At 38.1% G+C, this 22,044-nt stretch overlaps 1 protein-coding gene across 1 annotated transcript in view; it reads right to left on the minus strand.

Annotated features, from left to right (window-relative positions):
* EPHA6 (EPH receptor A6) overlaps positions 1–22,044 on the minus strand; it is a 513,140-nt gene that overhangs the window by 107,198 nt on the left and 383,898 nt on the right. The window contains exons 9-12 of the mRNA XM_075034050.1: positions 19,007–19,115; positions 14,968–15,038; positions 11,345–11,470; positions 1,219–1,404 (exon numbers count right to left, since the gene is read on the minus strand). Coding sequence (XP_074890151.1) covers positions 1,219–1,404; positions 11,345–11,470; positions 14,968–15,038; positions 19,007–19,115 — 492 coding nt within the window. The remainder of the gene's footprint in view (positions 1–1,218; positions 1,405–11,344; positions 11,471–14,967; positions 15,039–19,006; positions 19,116–22,044) is intronic.

Genomic DNA, 22,044 nt, shown 5'->3' on the forward strand with positions numbered 1-22,044 from the left:
TCTTGTTTGTTGTCAGCAGAGCAGTTTCTGACAGGAGAGCAATGGAGGAGACTAAGCCATATCTTTCCAGAAGTCTGCAACGTAATGAATTTTGCTAGTCTAGTAACTAAACATTCCTAAGTAATAATGAATTTATCCTTGCAATACTGTGTGAAGAAAAAAAAAAGATCGTCTTCATCTTAATTTAGAACCACAGAGAGACAGATTTGAACAAGGTCATCCCATAAACCTATTGAAATTCCATTCCAATGACATGAGTTCAGGAGCTATACTTCCTCTTTGTTCTAGTACGTTGTGTCTTCCATACATAGCTTTTGATATAGTAACAAGGTCAAAACAGGAAATATTCATCACATATTTACTGTGATGGTGAGAGGACATCATTGTTTTATACACACAACACTTGATCTTTAAAAGAAAAATATAAATACTGCAAATCAGCAAACAACATGGCTTAGTTGAGGCAATGATTAATTTTGAGAAGTGTATAACAGGAGGTTTTTTAATTAATTACTGCAAAAATTTGTCATTAAAGAAATTACATGCATGTTAATAAGACTTTTTACTTAATACTTAAATGATAACTAGATATTTCAGCATTTCAGAAAAGTCCATAACACTGCTAAAAATGCTAGATTTTAGAGGCAAGGGATATCTTTTGGGAGCTGCAACAGGTAAAAAGAGTAAGACATTTCATAGATTATTCTGGAATTTTAGTGAATCATATGCAAGTGTACAATAAGTTTAAAAGGGTTTACATTTTATTTCTTTAAAATAGGAAATTGATCTCTTCTAGTACTGAAATCAGTAAAACACAACCAAATGAATAATGAGTGCTTGTGGGAAAAGAAGAATATAGCTGCTACCTTACAAAACGATTTGACTTCATTGTCAACTCAGTTACAGTTATTGTTTTCTCTACTGTATTCCACTTGCCTACAAGCAAACTCTACAGTTTATTTCATAAGAACCTGTAAAGACTTTATTTGAGTGAGGAGGATTTTCACTAAAAAATTAAAACAAAACATTTCTAATTCAAAACAGATAGGCTATGCATTTCCTATTATGGTCCCAAGCTCTGCAGTATCTACTGTCACTTTATGATCTGGATGATTTCTGAGAATTGTAATCCACATTGAACGTTGAAGTAATGCTTAATTTTGATACTAAATGACATAGAATGGGAAAAACAACAAAAAACTATTAATAGTAACTTACTTTTTGTAACAACTCCTTCAAGGCGAATTATATTTGGGTGATCAAATTGTCCCATGATACTAGCCTCTCTCAGGAAATCTCTTCTCTGCCTGTCCACATAGCCACCTTTTAGAGTTTTAATTGCAACAGGTATCTCTCTTTTTCCTGGTGTCTTCAGACGTCCACTGCATACTTCTCCAAACTCACCTTAAATAGATAAAATATTTGTTAGATCATTCACAGTGTCTGAAGAACTACAGTACAGTTTGTACTGCTGAACTTAAACACCTTATTTTTCAAAATAACCTTCAATAGCTGTCTTAAAAGCTGTCTTTTTTAATAGTTCAGAGTTATTTGTACTTGTCAGTGAAACAACAATGCAAAAATATTCAAGAAACTCATACATCCTGTAGAAGTAGACAGAGAAATAATGGATGGAATATTCAGGCTCCCGTTTCATCACATCCCAGAAAAGTGTAATATTCAGTATTACTTCACAGCAAATAATCACCTTTCCTTTGTGCCCCACCACGAGATCATGGCGACTTGTACTTTCACTGCAACAGCCAAACCATCTACCCTCCACAGTGTGATTCACCTTGCTTTACTGACACCTTGAGACTGAACTCTGATATCAATATGTTTGTGATACAACTGAGCATGCTATGAGGAAGGAATGTAATGACACTGAGATTTTAATTCTAATGGTGACTGTCGTGGTTTAAGGCCAGCTGGCAACAAAGCACCACAAGACCACTTGCTCACTCCCCCCCCAGTTGGATGAGGAAGAGAAAATATAAAGAAAAGCTCATGGGTCGAGACAAGGACAGGGAAGGATCACTCACCACTTATAGTCATGGGCAAAAACCAGACTCAACTTGGGGAAAAACCAAAATCAATTTAATTTACTACCAATCAAATCAAAACAGGATAATGAGAAGTAAAAACCAAATCTTAAAACACATTCGCCCCACCCCTCCCTCCTTCCCAGCTCAACTCCACTCCTGATTTCATCTACCTCCTCCCCTGCAGCAGCACAGGGGGGGAATGGGGGTTGTGGTCAGCTCCCCACACCTTGTCTCTGCTGCTCCTTCCTCCTCAGGGGAAGGACTCCTCACTCTTCCCCTGCGCCAGCGTGGGGTCCCTCCCACAGGAGACAGTCCTTCACCAACTTCTCCAATGTGGGTCCTTCCCATGGGCCGCAGTCCTTCACGAACTCATGGGCTCCATCATGGGTCCTTTCTGCAGGCCGCAGTCCTTCAGTCACGCACTGCTCCAGCGCAGGCTTTCCCATGGAGCCGCGGCCATCTTGGGGGGCCTCCGGTCCCCCGCTCCCCTCCCTGGGCTGGGGGGGGACAGCCTGCCGTCCCGTCCCACCAGGGCTGCAGGGGCATCCCCTCCTCCGGCGCACCTCCTCCCCTCCTTCCTCACTGACCTCGGTGTCTGCAGAGGGGTTCCTCTCACATCCCAATCCAGTTCCCCTTCTTAACTGTTCTCCCAGAGGCGCGACCACCGTCGCTGATGGGCTCGGCCTGGGCCAGAGGCGGGTCCGGCTTGGAGCCAGGGAAGCTTCTGGCAGCTTCTGGCGGGAGCCGTCCCTGTGGCCCCTCCCCCGCTACCAAAGCCCCACCACACAAACCCAAAGCAATGACAAAATATCTATCCAAAATATCTATTTATAGCAATTTCTCTCTATAGGGGTGTCATGCACTAAGATCTATATGAAAAGAAATGCTGTGAGAATGTCAGAATACCTGACTATCCTCCAGTTGTAGAAAGCATTTAAAATAAATCTAATGCTATTATGCCCCAGAAAAGCACTTGCACATGATTTATTTAAATAGACTTACATGCCTACTTGAAAATTAATTACATATTTGACTTCAGACAGCCAAAGACCAACAGTTTCAGCAAATCAGGACTGAGCTGTGTAACAAGAGGAAACTCAAAGCTTGCTTCACCTGGTGTTTTCCTGTGTATGTAAAGGCCTTTGAAGAATGCATGTCTCCTCGCACTCCCTTTACACATTTACTAATTGAGTTTTATGGAAAACACAACTTTCCTTTGATCTTGAAGCCACTCAAAAGTTATTTAAAGCCCCTACCAAATATACTCTGGATGCCTGCAGGTCAGTTTTCGATGGGTCATAATTCAGTAAATGAAAAACAATATTCACAAAAATATTTCAAAGCACTTCTCAGTGCAGGGTACTTTTAGCAAAACTAAATTCTCTAACCCAGCCATTTTGGAATCAGAACTGCTGAAAAACAAAAACCAAGTCATAAATAGATGTATATTTAACTGGAGGAAATAATTTGTTACCCCCTCTACTGAGTGCTGGCTGAATTAGTTTTCCTTAAACTTAAGAACAGAACAAAAGAAAACAAAATAAGGGAGCTCTGTCCTGTAACAGCATGTCTTCAGATATGAACTGAATCTAGAAGAGAGACCTTAAAGGCAGAAGCTTCATTTCAGTAAATTATAACTCCCTGATGTTGTAGGATTAGAATGGATATTGTCATACAGCTTTTATTTTATTAGGTTCTGTCGCTTCCACTAAAACAAAACAAGGTTTTATTAGCCAATAAGATCCAGGAAGAGTGGAGGGATTAAAAAACCAATTTCTTAGCTTGTCTTTCACTTCAAAATAGAGACATCATCAAGTGCAAGAGTACAATTAACAGATGCTGAACATTACCTCTGAATACATTAGCAGCTTCTTAAACAGCTAACAAAAGCCTAGTGTACTAGGTCTTCCTTCTACCAAAAACCACCCATTTGTTTTATTTCTACTTAATTTTTAAAAATAAATCAAAGCATGTGCTTCCTTGAAGATGTGAGCTTATGTGTGAAAATATATGTCATCAGATTAACGTTCTGGGAATCTTTTGACAAAAGGGGAAGTTGGGTAGGGATTTTTCCTATATGATTTTGCCCCTTTAGCTCTTAGAAGGCTCTCCTTAAAAGTCTGTTTGCCTGACTACTGCCACTGAAAAAGCAGTAGCTAATTTGGACTTCTAAAGTCCTACCATAAAACAAAGCCATGAAACCTGAATGTTTTGAAGGAGACATGATATATCGATCTTCTATTCCGTGATATATCCAGCAGTGCTAGAATGCATCTCTAAAGCTATGACCTTTTTGCACCTTACTGGCTTTTCAAAACTTAAATACCTAAAATGAGAAAAATTTCCAATTTCTTTCTCTTGATGAAACTGTGAAAAGCAAAAATACTAGAGCCTTAATATCCAGATTTTTAAACAGATTTCATGATCAATAAACCTGCAGAACTGCAAAATCTCATTTTTGAGAATAATTTTGAAAGCATAGGTTACAGAACAAAATCGTTTTGCTAGTGTAAGATTATACAAGAGTACTACAACTTCAGAATTTCATAAATAATGGCATTCATACCTCAGGGACTGTAAAGGGCTGTTCACCAAGTGTTTTGAAGTGAATTAAACTGAAGGAGGCAGGTGAAGGACTTACAATCCCAAGATTTATTATCTGTACAACATCCAAAGCAGGGAAGGAACATCGTGTCTTCTCCCTGACCTGTTTCTTTCCCCTTTTTTGGATGCATGATTTTTACAGTTGGAAAGTAATTTCACTCCCCTTGGATATTGGGATTGATAAACTGGTGAACATAAAGACCAGCAGCATTTTTTTTGTGATGTGATGTCAAACAGACAGTAAGTGATCATCAGCTCACAGAACAGTCAGTTACTACATTTAGAAACCTAAGGTATGTGTAATAACTTCTAGTTCTCATTTAGACTAGATGGAGATCAATGATATAATTTAACGCATTGAGCTATTTACACTGAGGAGGAGTTTGACAATACTTCATGCCAGAGTATTTTTTCTACACTTCTGTTCAGAAAAATAATTTTGAATGTTTTTAAAGTCAAAGACGAATGTGTTCAACAAAAGGGATTTTTAAAATCTAAGTCTCATTGCTCCAGTTTGAAGATAAACAAGACAAATGTTGACCCTGCAGCAGTAAAGGTTCATGACTGCATGTGTAATAAGTAGAAGCTAAGAGCCAGATGTCAGTGAAGTCAACACCTTTCCTTGCTCCAGGGAAAAAGCTGGTGATAGCTAGAGAAAAAGCTAGAATTCATTGCCTGTTCAGTTTCAATAAATTGTAAATAATCCCTGGTTTAATGATATAAATTGCACACATCTTACTGTATGTTATACAAAAAGAAGCTAATTGAGCAGTCTAGAAACTTACCCTGTGCAAACCATGCATCCTTTTTCTCACTCAGTCATAACATATGTGTTATTTAAAATGCAACAGGAATTGTAAGTCACTTAAAAGTCTGATATGCAGTCTGGTATTACTACATGGGATCAAAACAAATGTCTTACAACACAGAGAGTTGCTGTTGATAGAACTGAAAGGTCACAGCACCAAATACAGCTCAACTCATTTTCCCCAGTTTTAGTCAGTAGACTTGTGGGAGAACCGGCAGAAGATTTAGATTATAAAAAGAATATAGTGTACTCTCCGTGAAAAATAGAAGAGTTGGCCTCTTCCTTGAGTTTCAACATTTTAACAAAGAAAATAAGAGGATAATTGTAACTTTTAAGACAGACTTGACAAAGTACCTCTGGGAATTCCTTCCATGAAGAGGTGCTGAAGCCTTAAACCAAAGAGCAAGAAGTAATGGGGCAGAAAAAAGTGTCAGGACAGGACAAAATCAAACCATATGAAAACATGTCAGTAGGTGCAGCAAGGTCAATATGAAGAGTGGCTGAAAGGGACCATCTGAAGAAAATCTACAGCAATGAATAGATGGCAAATCATGGGAACTGACAAATAGACACCCAGTGATCTTTGTAATGAACCAATGGGAGATCTCATGGAATATTTAATACCAGTGATAAAAAAAAACTTGGCCAAGAGTTTTGAATCCAAGAATATACAATATGAAATTAAACAATACTAAAACTTTGTTATAAGTAATGGATAAAATAAAAGGGAATGGACTAATCAATTTCACCATTTAAACAGTAACTATTGCTAGAGTGTGAACTTCATTAATACCGGTTTATTTGGTTGATGTTACAATGAGAAACACAAGCTAAGCACTTAAAATAGTTCTGTTTTGCCTTTGGTATTGTAATCTGCGTGCTATTATGAATATTTGATCAAACTGCAATTTCCATTTTGCTTGTAAACTGTTCCCCCTACTGCCTTTACCCTCCAGTTTGAACCAAGATATCAGCAGAAGTTACTCGAAGACTAACAAAAGAGACCATTAACAGCTATTAACCTTGATAATCTTTCATTCAATCAAAAGGTGTACAAAACAGTATTTTAGGTGGTTTTTTTTTTCCTCAGATGAACCAGATGTAAGGTAGGTGATGATGGGAAGCCACTCAGGGGAAGTAACCTGACTACATATCCATCTTGAATCTGGATTTATGTGCAGATATGGCTACTTTCATGCAGATCTCTTGTGTCTAGACATGGAATAAGTAAAGCATGAATAATTTAGAAAGGACTTTGCAAAGTCTGTATTTTATTTGCTTTATTTACACCAAAGCACCAGAAGGAATGATAGTAATTCAGAGACTTTGCAGATGTACTGGAACACCAAAAGCATGTCACAGGGGAAGACTGGGAGACCTGAGACCAAAGTTTCAATTAACTGGCTCCATAGAATATAGTGGCTGCATTCAGAAACATCAGCTCGGTAAATGTCCACTAGGAGGACTTGAAAAAGGATTTTAACAAGAGATTGCACTAATTCATTTTTTTCTCAAAGTAATCTCATGAGCTCAGCATCCTGCCTTAAATTGTTGCTGCTTTGCATTTCTTCTTAGTACATGCCTAATGATATGACCTTGCAATAGGAATGTTTATTAAATCTACAGCTAAATGTATAGATATTATCTTTTTATTTTGGCTATAATGTCTTTGACTGTTGCAGGACAAGTGTCATCTTGATCTTTGTAACTACTAAAGGCTATTTTCCAATCTGCTGTTACTGCTTGAAGATCTTGCTACTTTTTCAATTTGACCATTTGTTGCCAATTTCTCTGAACCTGTTTTTAGTATCTGATGGAAAAACATCATTATGTGGAGCAGTGTGTAAACAACAGTATTAGATATTTGCTCTCTTTTTTTACATCAAGTAGTACTACCCTTATGTTACTGTACTTGGCACCAAAGGAGCAGACCAAATTGTCTGTATAACATGTCTAATAAATGATTGCAGAGAAATCCCATTGTCTTGTGCAGCATTCAGATGTACCTGTACAATAGAGTGTAAGTAGGTAAATACACTCAGGGGCTCTTAGATTTTGCACTTCTAAGCAGAGACTGAAAGACAGGACAAAAATAATAAATAGGAAGTCTTTGTTTTTCAAGTGTATATGTGTATCTGAGGTAAGTGGAGTGGTTAGGAGATTTTAACTTTTAACAGTGCTGTAATCAGAACTGAGATCATCAGTAGCTTTAGTTGAAAATACTACTTCTGATTTGATGGTATCATCCTCAGATAGATTACTCAGCAGCAAATAATATAACGTACATTTCCAATTCCCATCATCCAAGATTATAATTACCAAATACTTTAAAAGATAGCTTGGGTACAGAATTAGGTAAGCTGAAAAAAGAAACTGGAAAAAACACTTGCCTTGAGTATCAAAGCCATCTGCATTGCAACTAGTGAATTGTCAAGAGCTTTTAGACATGACTTTTTGCATTGAAAAAGCAAATTGGAAATTGCTTTTGGGAAAAGATCGGTTTGAAAAATTTCTTAACGAGAAATGCATGAAAAAAATGTTCAAATATTTGCAATGTTCCACTTTGACATTTTCAAAATGAAAATTTTTAGTTTCTGAATGGAAATAATTTTTGTTTTTTAAAATTAAAGTTATAGAAATTAAAAATTAAAATAATTGATCAAACTAAAATGTTCAAACAAAACAAATTTAAGAAATGCATCTATTAATTCACTTGAAAGTGAATGTTTCATTTTGTAAAAGATTTTAATTTTTCGTTTCACTTAGATGAAAATTGTAAACATCTTCTAAAAATAATTCTCCTATGATAAGAAATCCATTTTATATCCAGTTGCAACATTTAATACAGAATTAGAGAAAAGGCATAAAGAAAGTTTTAGGACTGCTGTGAATTATAATGATATGCTGTGTCCCCTAGCAGCTATCGAAGAACTCCGTGAGAATTTGTACTCTCCGTGCCTCAGGCATGGTATTTAGCCTGTATCTTGCCTGCATGGAAATGGGTTAAAATTTGATTGCAACCAGTTTGCAAGTCTTGCTAGGCAAATATCTTTGAAGATGGCAGATTACCCAAGTAATTCTAGAAGATAAAAAATATAAAAATAAACTATGTCAAAGCAGGCAAAAATTCACTCCTACGCATACAAGAAAAGGGAGAGAGAACCTGAGTAAAGAATTATAAATGAATTAAGTTGAGAATAAGGATACAATTTTCATCTGAACTAAAATCAATAAGCTCAATCCTTGTCTGTCATTTTCAACTGCTTTGAAATTAGCAGTCATACCAGTGCTGAATGTAGTTCAATACTCTTTATAATCTAAGACATCAATATCTAAGAAAAAGGAAGAAATAAAAGAAATCAGATAGAATGCTTTCTGCAGAAGTCAGCCCTCTGGGGGCTTTCTCAAGCTCATAATTCCAATGGAGCACAGTGCCAGCTACATATTATCTAGCTTAAGCAATCAGGTAAACTCTAAAGTACTCTAGCGATATGGACTGCAGCATGAAACAGAATTTTCTCTCTTACTTTCAGGCTGATACTTTCTCTCCCCTGTTTGTGAACAGGCCTGGTTTTATTTCTGTTATATTATTTGCATGACATTTTCTAGTGCATAAAACACTTTTTAGCAACACTGGAGACATTTCTGTTGCTATCAGTGTAGTAACATATCATTAAATGAGTGATCTGAACTGAAATATACCTCTCTTTTCTCGAGTGACTAAGATATATGAAACGAAGATAAAAAAGAAGGATCACAGTGCATTATGTCTTCTGATAGTAATTTTCCTGACAATACTTGCTAGCACAAGTTCTTTGGTGGGCTCACTATGAGCAAATTAAAATAATATTTTTTCCACTGACCCCCTCTACAAGATGTAACTCTGATTTTTGCAATCTGTTGTATTGTGAATTCTTTCTTTTTTTTCTTGATGTCATTAAAGCTAGAGAAAGTAAATAAGGTAAAAAATAAAAGCATTTGTATGTTGGCATTTACTTAATAAGTAATAAAACAGCATTGTTGAAGAAAGCCCAGAATGGATAGCTTGAAGATGGGCATTGGAGTATGGAACATACTAATTATTGCTACTGAAATAAAATTACAGTGAGGTGAAGACAAAACATCTGTGTAGTCAGTATTATAAGTACCTTTAAGACAGCAATTTACAAAACTCAATCACTCTTAATATCTTAAGGACACAGATAAATATCCATATTGTGTAAACTGAAGATGGTTATAATGTTAATGTCTTTCAGAGGAAGAAATTAAATTTCAGAGCTGGAATTAGAGCTTAGGATTCCGTTCCTATGTTCATCAAAATTTCTGACACAGACCCCACCTTCCCTTTCTGTTGGGGCTGAGAAATGATTAATGCTTCCCAGCCATTGACAGTGTGCAGATAACGCAGAGGATGAAATGCACCACAGGAACCTCAGACTCTCCTTGTCAGTCTGTTTTTTGTTTTAATTTGATATAACCATGAGAAATGTTGGTGGGCCTTCTGAATGACATGTTGGTCACAAGCCATACATTGAGATCCACTAGTTAGGTAAGTCTGTAGGGCCTTTTTCTAGCCTTGTCTCTCTAAGTCCTCAGTAAACTACAGATGAATAAAACAGAGAACAAACAATCTCAGGACCTGGTCAATAATGAAATGCTATCTGCCTTAGATAGTCAGAACAGAAGTTACAAAAAACTGGTTTTACAAGACTCTGACGTTTACAAGTATTTCACTTTTGTTGTGTTAACCACAAAGGTGTGTTTTCTGTCACCACTGAGCTGCCAGCAGGACCTCTAGTGAACTCTAGACAGCAGCCATGAGCCTTTATCCCTACAAAGGCTTTCCGGAAGTGAACGCATGGCAACACTTGCACAGCACTTTCCTGTATAGCAAAACCTGACAATTAAACCAAAGCTAAGACAAAAGGGTAACACCTAATACACAGAATAGACATGCCTATAAACATAGCACATTAGCAAAGGGTAAGATCCCTGAAACACAAGGGGCATGTTATCTCCCTTAGAAAAAAAGGCCAATACACATACAGGATTCATGAGCTTCTGAAACTTATTTTCAAACAGCTGTGAAATGGCCTACATCCCCAATGAGATGTTCTCAACTGAAGGTAAATACCTCATAGATGAGAACAGGGTCTAAATCAATTGTTCAGGTCTAATTCTTCTCTGTCCCCACCATGCACTTGGACAAAGATAAACAGGGATGTAAGAGGATATCCTGCTGCTATTTTTCTAATCCATCCTGCTTCCCAGCTCCACATCATCTTTCATACTGTCTACACCTTCTCATCAGATCTTCCTCTTTTCCCTCTCTGTCAATGATCCTTCTCCACACAGCTACAGAGAAGCCTATCCCAAGCCAGCCTCTCCTTTTTCCCCTTGTACTCCTCCTATTTTCTAAATGAGAATATTTTTTCTCGGTCTTCTGTATTCTGATCTTATCTGCCCCCTAGAAAGAGATTCTAATCTAATCTCCCCCTCAGTGACAAAGAATATGTGACACTAACTATGTCAAATGCTGAGTGACACAGTGTTTTGAGTACATTTGGAACAAAGCAAAAAAAACCCACCCAAACCCAACCAAAAACCCAACCCTACCCAAAAAATTGATAAAGCCTTAAAAAAGTTTGGGATAAGCCTATCGCTTTGGAGAATCTGCCTCTCAAGAACTCCTTATTTGAATATATCCACATTTGGAACATTAGCCAAATACAATAGCTCATTTGCACCACATCTGAGAGTGAACTGGTGCTATCAAGAGAAATATGCCCACATTTTGTACTATACCTGACCACTTGCATTAGCCTGGTGACTTGAGAAAAGCAGCCTTTCCATGTCTAGACATTTTTTAAAGTGGATATAATTTTACCTGCCCCAATAACTCTCTCAATACGAATTCTTGAAGGATCTATCTCCTTTGCAAACTCATGGACAGCAAGAGATGGGTCTTCATATGTGTCTGGATCAATATATGTTTTGATTCCTGGGAAACGTACTGCAAAAAAGAGAGAATACTAGAAATCAAGAATTCTTTGACATTCATGCACTGTAACAACATGGGTTTTTTTTTTTTTTTTTGTTGACTAGACAATTGAAAGGATTGGAAATAATATATTAAATCTCCCACATTTAAAGTTCCAGAACCCAATAGAAGAGGATAATGACCCCAAATTACTAATGCTTGCTACTGGTTTCACAGAAGCCAACTGCAGAATGCACATGAGCTGTCCCTATTTGCTGTCAGCACCAAGGTTTTCAAAGATTGACTGAGCACAGACTTAAACGTTTCCTCTAATCCTTCAAGTGGCTCTTTTAGGTGAGGCTTCTGAGACATTAAAGAGCTGGGTGTTACAACTCCATAGACAGAGGATAAGCCTCTGCCAACCCAACACTAGCAAAAGCATTCAGAAGTACTGGCTGAAACTGTAAGCAAGGTCCTGCTGGACCCTGCTCAAATCTCCTGAGATGTTCTGGGTGACTGAAAGCATGGATACTTCTTCATGACTGCTGCAGTGCATTGTTACATCAAACATCCTTTCAGCTTGCAATGATAACTGATACCTGTTGTTAGCGTAAAGAATGGAGGAAATATGGGTATTAGGTTCTCTAAATGTTATTTATGCCTCTAGTTACCGTCATATTTGCTAGCTACAGGGGTCCCAGAGTTTATCCTGTCCCACAGGAACAAAAAGGCAAAGGCCTTTAGAAAACAGTCTTTGGTATTCAAATGATAAGATAGTATCCAACTCTTATGCTCTTTTGTCTCTGTCCCAGCTGAACACAAGCATCTCCTGAGGTATAGCATTTCAGGAAGGAAAATTAAGAGGACAATAAAGTTTTTGGAAGCTTCTCCTTAGGAAAAAAATAATAGCCCTAGCTAAGTTTTAATGCTATTTTGGGTAAGACAAATTACTTTTTTTTTTTTTTTTATTGTAAGCATTTCCTTTCCAAATGCTATTTAGTGTTTTAGTCTGAAGAGGCTCCTTGGAGTCTCTGCACTTAGCTCACATCCTTAAGGAATGCTTCAAGTACAGCTGGTAAATCTGGAAAATGCAGCAAGTCATGAGAGAAAATACGAGCTCTGAGCTGGTCACTTGAAAGGGTGTCTACAGGGACACCAAGTGAGGGCTCAAAGATATGGGGAAAAGCAGATCCTCAAGACTAACAGTGATTACTGCCAAACCAGTCTATATTCCCCTTTGCTGCTCCTTGGGCAATTTAGGCAATCTGTCCTTTACTTTGAAAACAGTGCTTTCTAATTCACTCCTTTCATTTATGGGTGGATGGCTGAACTTCCTTTTGCCAAACAGGTCCAATGCTTGAGATCCTTTTCTCTGAGGATGGGTCCTGGAGGACTGTGCTGCTTTGTTGTCTTCTGATCAGCTGGAACAACCAGAGACCCAGGTGCAAGATGAGAGCAAAACCATCCAAATGCATTTACAAGGCTTCGATAATTTCTGTCTGCTTCCTTGGAGATGGCCGTGGCAATAGTGTGTTGGTGCCAGATTGCTTTGGCAGGCTCCAGCAAGCCATCATTTTCTGGCATGGCTAATATCCCTTGTGTTCTTGAGTATAGCATGTCCAAGAACTTATGTTGTTTCTCTTGGACTATCTGGATGGGTATTTTTTTTAGGCTGCTGGCATGTGGTGATTAAGTTCTGGAAAACTTTCAATCCATTAACAGAAGTTGATGTAGGTAATGCATCGACTTACCAGGATAAGAGGAGGGTACTGCAGCTTGGTCAAGAGAACCTCTTTTAAAAGAATTAAGTACCTCTCAGCCTTCTTCCTCTTATCACTTAGTGGCTGAGTCTAAAGCAGCTCATTATCTGATAAGCCTAAATGCATTAGGTGAAAAACACATGTTCTGAACACATGAATGTGGCTGGGCTTCATTAGGTGGTGTGTAACAGCCATTTGGACCACTGCTGATAGAGTACACGCACCATACAGAAATGCAGAGGACACCAGACATCATGGGATGTCATGTTATCAGCAAGATCACGGACACTTTTCTGACTCCCTTCAAAGAGTTTATTTCCTGAAATCTTCCTCTGACTCACACTGAACTTCCAAGGAAGAGAGGAAGGATGAACAAGAGATGGTTTTCTTCTGCACACAGCGGAAGCATGGGGTATAAAGCGTGGACATGACAAATCTGGGAACAGGAACAGGTGATGCTAACAGTGCAGGTTTTGCAGCGCAGCTTTTTTTTAAACAGCTTCAGGCAGTCCAGGCGAGGTCACCCTTATACTGATCCCAGCAGAGACTGTGCAGCCCCACATATTGTTTCAAGTTGAGATGCTGGATACCAAATCTATAGGTAGTCAGCAGCCAGATAAAGATTGCTGCTAGCATGAAGGAGGTACTTCTTATGGAGGTCCTGAGTGCTCAGTGTAAAGGAGGGAGTATTGTTGGCAATACAGCCTTAGCTGCTGGGCTAAATCACAGTAATTTCTCTTTATCCTTGGTTCTATGGAGCACATACATGAGTAGAGACTTGCCCCCTCAAGTCTGATGCTGAGATAACTGCAAATGAATGAGAAGCCTCTGAGATGAAGCTTTGTGTCACCATGAAATACAGTCATCATTTACCCTGGCCAGAAAGTCACTGAGTGAGGCTTTTCTCAAATTCAGTCATGGTCTCAGAGGCATATATCAAACTCTCCAGCAGGAAGGTTTTTGTCTTCTTTCCTTTCTGACCATGTTTGGAAACAAATGACAAATCTTCCTAGGAAGTATCCTTTATGGAGAAATGTGCCCTTTTCGTTGACAGAAATAACCACTTGGCTGGATATAGTGGTGTCACCTGAAAAAAGATTTTACTTCTGGTGACTTAACTTTTGTCTTGATCATAGTATTTCCAGGGATGTTATAAAAAATGATCAAAAAATATAAAATTTAATAACCTTTGTATAATACCTTTTGAATAAATAAAAACTTTAAATTGTTACTCTAACGTAAAACAGTGAGACTAGTAATTTAAACTGAGTAGCTAAACTAAACCACATAAACTAATATACTGCCAATGAGAGATTGCCAGGATTTTTCTCTCACTGTACTGATCAGTGAGCAGGAACATGAGGGAAGACAACCCATTCCACTTTCTATTTCTTGTGTGGCTGGAAGCGTAGATCCCTAAAGCCAAAGAGAACTGGATACAAATAAGGCACATAGTCACCAAGAGAGGAATTTTGAGGCAGAAGTTCAATACGGTCCAGACCAGCTGAGAAATTCAAATAAATATACCTGAAAAACTGATAAATATTATTAATAGAATACCAAAAAAACCTTATTAACTAGAGTGAATTCAGTGAAATTCTTCAAGGGGACATACAAATAAAAATAGACACCCTTGATGGTGCAAACAGTAAGGAGCTATTCAGCTGGCCAGTTTAAAACATCAAGGGCAAAAGTTGTACAGGAAACCATGAACTTTCTTCATTTAAAACATGATATAGATACTATGTAACACAGGATTGAATGACTTACAATGTCCATTTTGTAAATGAGCCCTTCTTTTCTCTTCAGATTTCATTTTGGCCTTTATGTACCATTGGCACCTTTTAAGAAAAACAAGTGAGGTTTTAATTAAAATACTTGTCATGCATAAAATAAATGTACATTAAGTTTTATCCACACTTTTATGAAAGCCAAAAGCTTTGCATTTGGAATATATTTTTAGTTATGAATAGATTCCAAAGAGTCCTGATGCTTTAATAAATTATTACTTCCTTGCATTCTTGTTTGCATACATTGGTTTGTGCTAATTAAACCTTATCCTATTAACTTTCATATCCAGTGGGTCAAAAAAGCTCATAAAAAAATCATAAGATAATAGTTTCTATGACTTCACCATGTTTCATAAAAAAAAGAAAATGTTTTTTCACATCAGGACCACTTTTTTTTTCCTGAGTAGCTCGATGCAGTCTGAGCCAGGCACTGACTTCTTATTTCTTCTAAGATAGCAGCTATCATATAGGATAAACAATATGTAGCCTGCTATGTGAGTACGACGTTTTAGCATGTGCCTGTATGATTGCTATAAAATTGCAAATCCTTGGCAAACAACACAAAACTGTGGATGTTCATGAATTGTTAGCAACCTCACCTGACAATGCAAGGGTATGCTGGAGAAAACTGCCACATGGCAAGCTTTCAGGTTCCCTGTAATGAAATGTCCCCCAGCCTGAATGCTGCCTACTTGCAGGACTGTTAATGCTGATTTAGAGTGTCACATGATAGGAGCAATGTTTCAGTCAAGAAAAAGCAAAATATTTGCTCTTGGTCTTAAAGCTCTTTCTCACTCACTGAACAGCCTAAGAAGTATGATTTAGAGGGAAATCTTTTGGTCTATGGGCTAGGCTAACGGCTAAGGGCTGTTGGGGCACTGTCCCCAGTGGAGAACAGCAGTGTGTGTGGCCATGTGCTTTGGTTTACAAACATCTGGTTCCAAGACCAGCTTGAAAAAAATGACTGGCCTCTGTGTGTTTGTGACCAGCCTTAAAAAGTAAAATAAGCTATAATTGTAGATAGTATATCCAGTAAAATAGTAACAATGGAGATACGAGAAATATGTGAACACACCCACCTCATTTCAGTGGTTCATTTAAACTACTGAAGCAGAGTAGGAACACTCACAAATTCATTCATTGCTACAGAAGTGATGATGAACACCTGAAGGGCAGAAACTTCTGAAGCTGTCATGGTTATGTATCTTTATGGAGGGAAATAGCAACCAGTGGATTCTCAGCTTCTGTGGAAATCTTTAGATTGTACACCAGTTGCTGGGACCACTAAGCATGCCAGTGCCATTTTTAGGACCTGAACAACTGGTCTGTAAGGTGCCAACTGCCAAGCACACTGGACACAAGCTCTTACACTTAAAGTGTCTGCCCAAGGGAATAGTCAAAGAAACAAGGCTTTAACCCTGTCTAATCCTCCTAAGCATGTATGTGGCCCCAAAGTTTGACTACAGAAGCCAGTGAGTAATCACCAGCAGAGGAGTCTTCCAGCTCCCCACTCCCTGTTAGTGTTGGCTACAGAACAATTGGAGAAGAATAATTTCTGTAATGATAGGAATAAATCACACTGAGCTTTAACATCGCATTTCCTGGAATTTAGTCAAGACCTCTGCCTCACTGCATATCCCGTGCCTCGAAATCTCTGTCGCTTTCATTTTTCTATCTGCAATTGACAGCCACGCTTCCTGCTTGCTCGTGGTGGATAATCACTCAGCGAAGTGCAGAGGCAGGTGCTCATTTAACCCAGCCTCTCCACTATGAATAGACTCATCAGCAGCCCTGCGACTCGACAGCTCATTGAATTGCGAATTCTAAACAGTGAAGCAGAGCACATCTGTAGGGTACCAATCGCATTTTTCATGCAGAAATTTGCCTCCAGTCCTAGAGTACACTGAGTATTTATTTGAAATTTTCTTGCTCTGTCTTCTGCGCAATACACTCTTATCACTGCATTTAAGCAGCACTTCACAAGGAATTCATATCTTACATAATTGAAATAGTCCCATTGAGTAAGATGTTAGAAAGCTAAGAGAATCTCTGATATCCTTAACATTAGCTAACAGGAGGAATAAACACAGAAAGAAACCCATTTCCATATTTTTTTTTCATTCCTGAGTTTAGTGAGTTTTTTTCTAAATGAAGCCTTGGAGTTATGTTTCAGGATTCCACGTAAGGATTCTACACAATCATTTCCTCCGAAAGTTTGTCTGTTTGAATAATTCCTCTCTCTTCTGAAAGTAATTCACATAATGGTAGCTACTGTAGTGCCATATTTGGTTGCTGGGGTACTGCAAATAAAACCTCCAGCCTACAATGATAGGACTTCACTTTCTTTTCAAATTAGAGGTAATGCCATACCAACAAAACCGAAACTTAATTACAAATCTGAAAGTGCAGCACTGTCTATAGGTATCGGCCCTGTCTGTGATGACCATTATCACATTCAGAGGAGTCAGTGTAACATCTCTAAGTGTAAACACAGGCTGTAAACCTGGACAGGAATAGTGCAGAATCCTATCCCAAATCTGGAGTTTTTCTGTCCCCAAGCCAGGCAAGAAGGAAACTCCACGAAGAATCCTCCTCACATGGAGGCTCTTCCACCAGCTGTTTTATGCATCTGAAGGAGGGAAGGGGAAAAGGGTAAAGAGCGGCCAGAGCCCTCACAGCCTCCCCTACAGAGCATACTGCAGGGGCTATGAGCCCGACTCCTCTGCTCGAAGACCCATACCTCTACGGAGTATCAGCCTGGTTTCAGGCTTTCTTGATCCATGGCAGCACTGCATTGCCATGGATATCTCACAGAGTAGACAGGGACGTAATGACTTTGTCCTTTTAAATTCTGCTTTGCTTCCTGGTGGAAGCAGGTGAAGTCCTGAAATCACATAGGAAGCACCTGGAGGCTCAGTGAAAAAGGAAACAAGGCACCATGGAAGCAGCTATGCCTGGGGGAATCTGAGCTCCGGCAAGGACTGATGTTCTGACCTCTTCATGTGTTTTTTAGCATGTCCAACGAGAATTTGTGAGTTCCCTTAAAACCTTCAGTGTGGAATTGAGCATGGCATCTGGCCACTCAAAAATCAAAATGCTTTCTCATCCAATTTGCATAATGTCATTATTTGATCCTGATCAACACATCAACTCAAGGAAGGTGGACAATCACCACTGTTCTAAAAGAACTGTAAGTGTAAGAATCAGGGTAGTTACAAAAAATAATCATTGTCCAGACTGGTGAATTCCCCTGCCAGGGCAACAGTACTGCTGTAATGTAGATTTAATTGGGATATCTTCAATCCAATCTAAAAAAAAAACCAAAACAAGCCAAAAAGCAATAAAACAGGACCTTCAGGAAGCTATTTTCTGTTCACCAGTGATATCACAGGCAGTAGAATCATTCTAGTATTTCGAAGTAAAGTTTTCCTTAGTTTAATTTCATTACATAATTCCTGTATTTTACCTTAATAGATGCAGAAGAGTGCATATAAAATATATACATAATTGTGTATGATTTTTCCTACAAATTTAATATAGCAAAAGTAATAAAAAATTGTCCACTCACGTGCCTTTAGCAAGCTATATTGCCAACCTCAAGACATCAAAAATCGTAAGGTTACACCCTCCAAAGCTTTGCAATTGACAGTTATGCGATTTTGAAAAAAATACCGTGGTTTTTTGTCTTCTAATGTCAGAGCCTTGAGGGTGCAAGTACATTGTATTTTTAATACAATTTTGCAAGCAAGAGGTCCAGAAACTTATTTTTAAAATAGCCAAGCTATTTCCTGATTTCACATAAGTGCTTAGCTCCCAAAACTGTTTTTTTTTAAATGAAAAACAACACTCACAGAACTGTGAGTATGAGCAGTGCTGAACAAAGAGGAGATTGACCCTGCTATGTATAACCCTTATTTTAGCACTGAAAATGTGGCTTAATGACTTAACTATTATTCTTAATTTCTTAGTTTTGGATGACTCTGACCCTAAGTAAATGAGAACACTGTGGTGATAATTACCTCCCAGTGATCAGGAAGAACAAAGTGAGGATGACCAGGAGAGTGAATCCACCAACAGCAGCAGTGGCAATTACAAGAATCTGTCCCTGCTCTGCAGCCATATCAGAAGCTGAAAGAGAAGCAAAAAGAAAAGAGGTTAAAGCTCCATCACCCAGGGTTCTTGCAGAATGGGTGATAACATTTCACTGGTCAAATGTTGCAATTACTCTGTAATAGTTTCCTTGGTGCTTAGAAGGACATCAGATGTGAATGTGCCTGTGAAGTGAAAAACCATAATCCATGTCCCAACTAGGATGAAGGGGAGAAGATGTTTACAGTTTTTTAAAAGGAGGAGCTGGTGTTATCAGACATTTGCAATTTACTAAAGTTTGACTATGACAGGATTTTCGACGCAAGACTACAACATATATTTTCTTTAGCTTTATTTAGCGTAATCCTGCATCTAATTCAGAACTTCCTTCCATCCAACTGTCCCAGTGAAGTCAGCAGCAGTGCTATGTATGTAAGAGATATTAAACTGGCTTCAGGAGAAAGCAAAGCAGAAGAAGAACACTTAATGTGTAGCTTCACACACTCTTCTGTATGTCTGGTGTTTAGTTTTATTGTCATGGAATGTATATAGTTTTACCTATAAGACACTTTGGTGATTGGTAACACTGTAGTTGAAAAAAAATATTGATTTTCTTATGCCTCATGTTTTTCTCTCTGCTTTTTGTAGGACATTTAGGAGTTAAAAAAGATCACCTGAAATTATCCGGTCTCTAGACACTTGCTCTTTTTATTAATTTATTCTGTATAATATTAAACCCTTACATTGACAAAGTACCTACTTACAGTGGTTGGTCCTCACTGTCCAAGTACTACATGAGCAGAAAAAGAATTAGGCTCAGTTTTTTCTCTGTCTCCTGTCTTGTGACTCCAAAGTTTTATTTCTTAAACTCAGTTACACTTGAACATTTTGACCACAGGACGTTTACCTAATTCTTACTGTCTGTTTCCATGAGAAAAATAACATTGTTCTGAAAGGAGAATAAATAATTCTATTCAATGACCTCTGACAGCGGTAATAAATGTAGAAAATAAAATATACTTTAGATTTATCAGGAAAGCAGCTTTGATTTTGTAAACTTGCAAACTGTTTCATAAGCAAAATCTTCAGCTTTCTTTAGGCACCAGATGATTAAATCTTAGGGAAATCACCTAGACTGCTGCCTAGAAAGCTCGGCAGACTATATTGTCTCACTTTGCAGTTGATGAAGCCCAATACAATGCACACATTGCTGCCCAAAGCCTCATAAAATGCTGTTTCCAAGAAAAACATTTGGCTTCTAAATAATATTTGTGAGTTGGTTTAGAAATTAGCAGTGTAAACTGGCTTCGTAATAGTAGTAAACCAAATAAAAACAATAGTAGTTTAAGTCAAACTTTCAGCAAAACCAACTTCTTTTTGCCATTAGGTTTCTGTCCATATAATTTAGTGGAGATATGCACAGGCAGTAAATTACAAGGTATTCAGTATCTGTGGTCGTAAGCTCTCCACAGACAAATTAAATCATCCAATAAATGATGTAGCAAATATTCACTGAATGGCTAATCTCCAAAATGGCATCTAGTGATATTATGGGAATGGATTCTAGCTCTGCGTTGTGTTATGTTCCAGTGTCAGATTTAGTTGGAAAAATACAACATAATAAATATCATGCCACACAAATAACAATGCAAATAATAACAGGCTCTCCAAATCACATGCTGAATACTACTTTCAGCCTAGTGGGGCTTGTGCTACGTGTTGCAAGGACTGTTACAGCCAGGCACAGTTTGAAGTTGTAAATGGAGGAGGAGGTTTTAGATGTGTCTGTCTTGCCCACCTCTGCAATGGAAGGGAGAGGACAAACTGCAGCTCTCTTTTTTTTTTAATAGGAAAAAGAGGTGTGCAAAAATAGTGAATTCAGCAGGAGAAAAGCAAACCATGGGCTCAGATAAATTAGCCATGGTTTTCTTCAACAGACATTCATTGCCAAGGAGACAACCCAACCTCATGAATTAAGGTGCAAATGTACAGACTGATTCCATGGTCCAAAGAAGCACTCTGCAGCTATCATGATGAAGAAAGTCACATGTCCTGGATCATTTCTGCTGAGCGGAGCTGCTATTTCTTGGTGTTTAACAGAATGCAATCTATCAGTTTAATAACATGTATTTTCTATCAGGAACCAGAGTCAGATTCATGAAGGGGAGAAATTCTGGACTGACTTAATTCTTTCCACCTCTAAGCAACATGATTTTTAGCTGAGATTGTACGTACTTAAAAAGTGATCATTCTCTTTCTCTTGTTTGTATTTTACTGTGTTGGCAGTGGTTCCAGAGTCCAAAACATTAGGATTTTTTTTTTTTTCAAGTAGCCAAATCACTATAAGGGGCTTTCAAGCCTGAAACTTCCTGATGACCTTAATTTACTTGTCAGATAAAAATGTCAAATGACAGACAAGTATAATTGGAAAATGTGGATTTGTTAAAAACTGACAGAGAGGCAGGTAAGGCAAAATGATGGAAATACTTATTTTTGCTTGAAGTGATGCCTGTAGAAATCAATAAAGGCACAGTGCAGTGAACAACACATATATAAGCACATGTGTATGCGCATACACAGACTCTTCACATGCAGGTAAAAGGTACCATAAAACACTATCTAGGCAGTGAGAAGACAGTAATCAGAGATACTTAATAATTCAATGTTTTACAGCATTTTGCCATTCTACGTTAAATTCAGCATGTCCCTTGATCTCTGTTCTTTTCTCATTTGTCCAGCTTTCTCTTAAGGCAAAGTTCAAGTTGTAAATAATAAGAGCTTTAACATGTATTGTTTCTGTTGTGCATATTCTTGAATCTTTTTTGTCATTTCCTGCTTTTTCTTTCTTCATTTGTCCTCTCCATCATCTGTGCATATTGGTATATGACCCTGTGTTTCTCTACAGGACTATTCTTGATTATGCAGGACAGAAAAACTCAGTTTGAAAAACAATTATGATGGACTGCAA

This window comes from Buteo buteo, chromosome 8 (assembly GCF_964188355.1).
Source record: "Buteo buteo chromosome 8, bButBut1.hap1.1, whole genome shotgun sequence".
Taxonomy (NCBI): domain Eukaryota; kingdom Metazoa; phylum Chordata; class Aves; order Accipitriformes; family Accipitridae; genus Buteo; species Buteo buteo.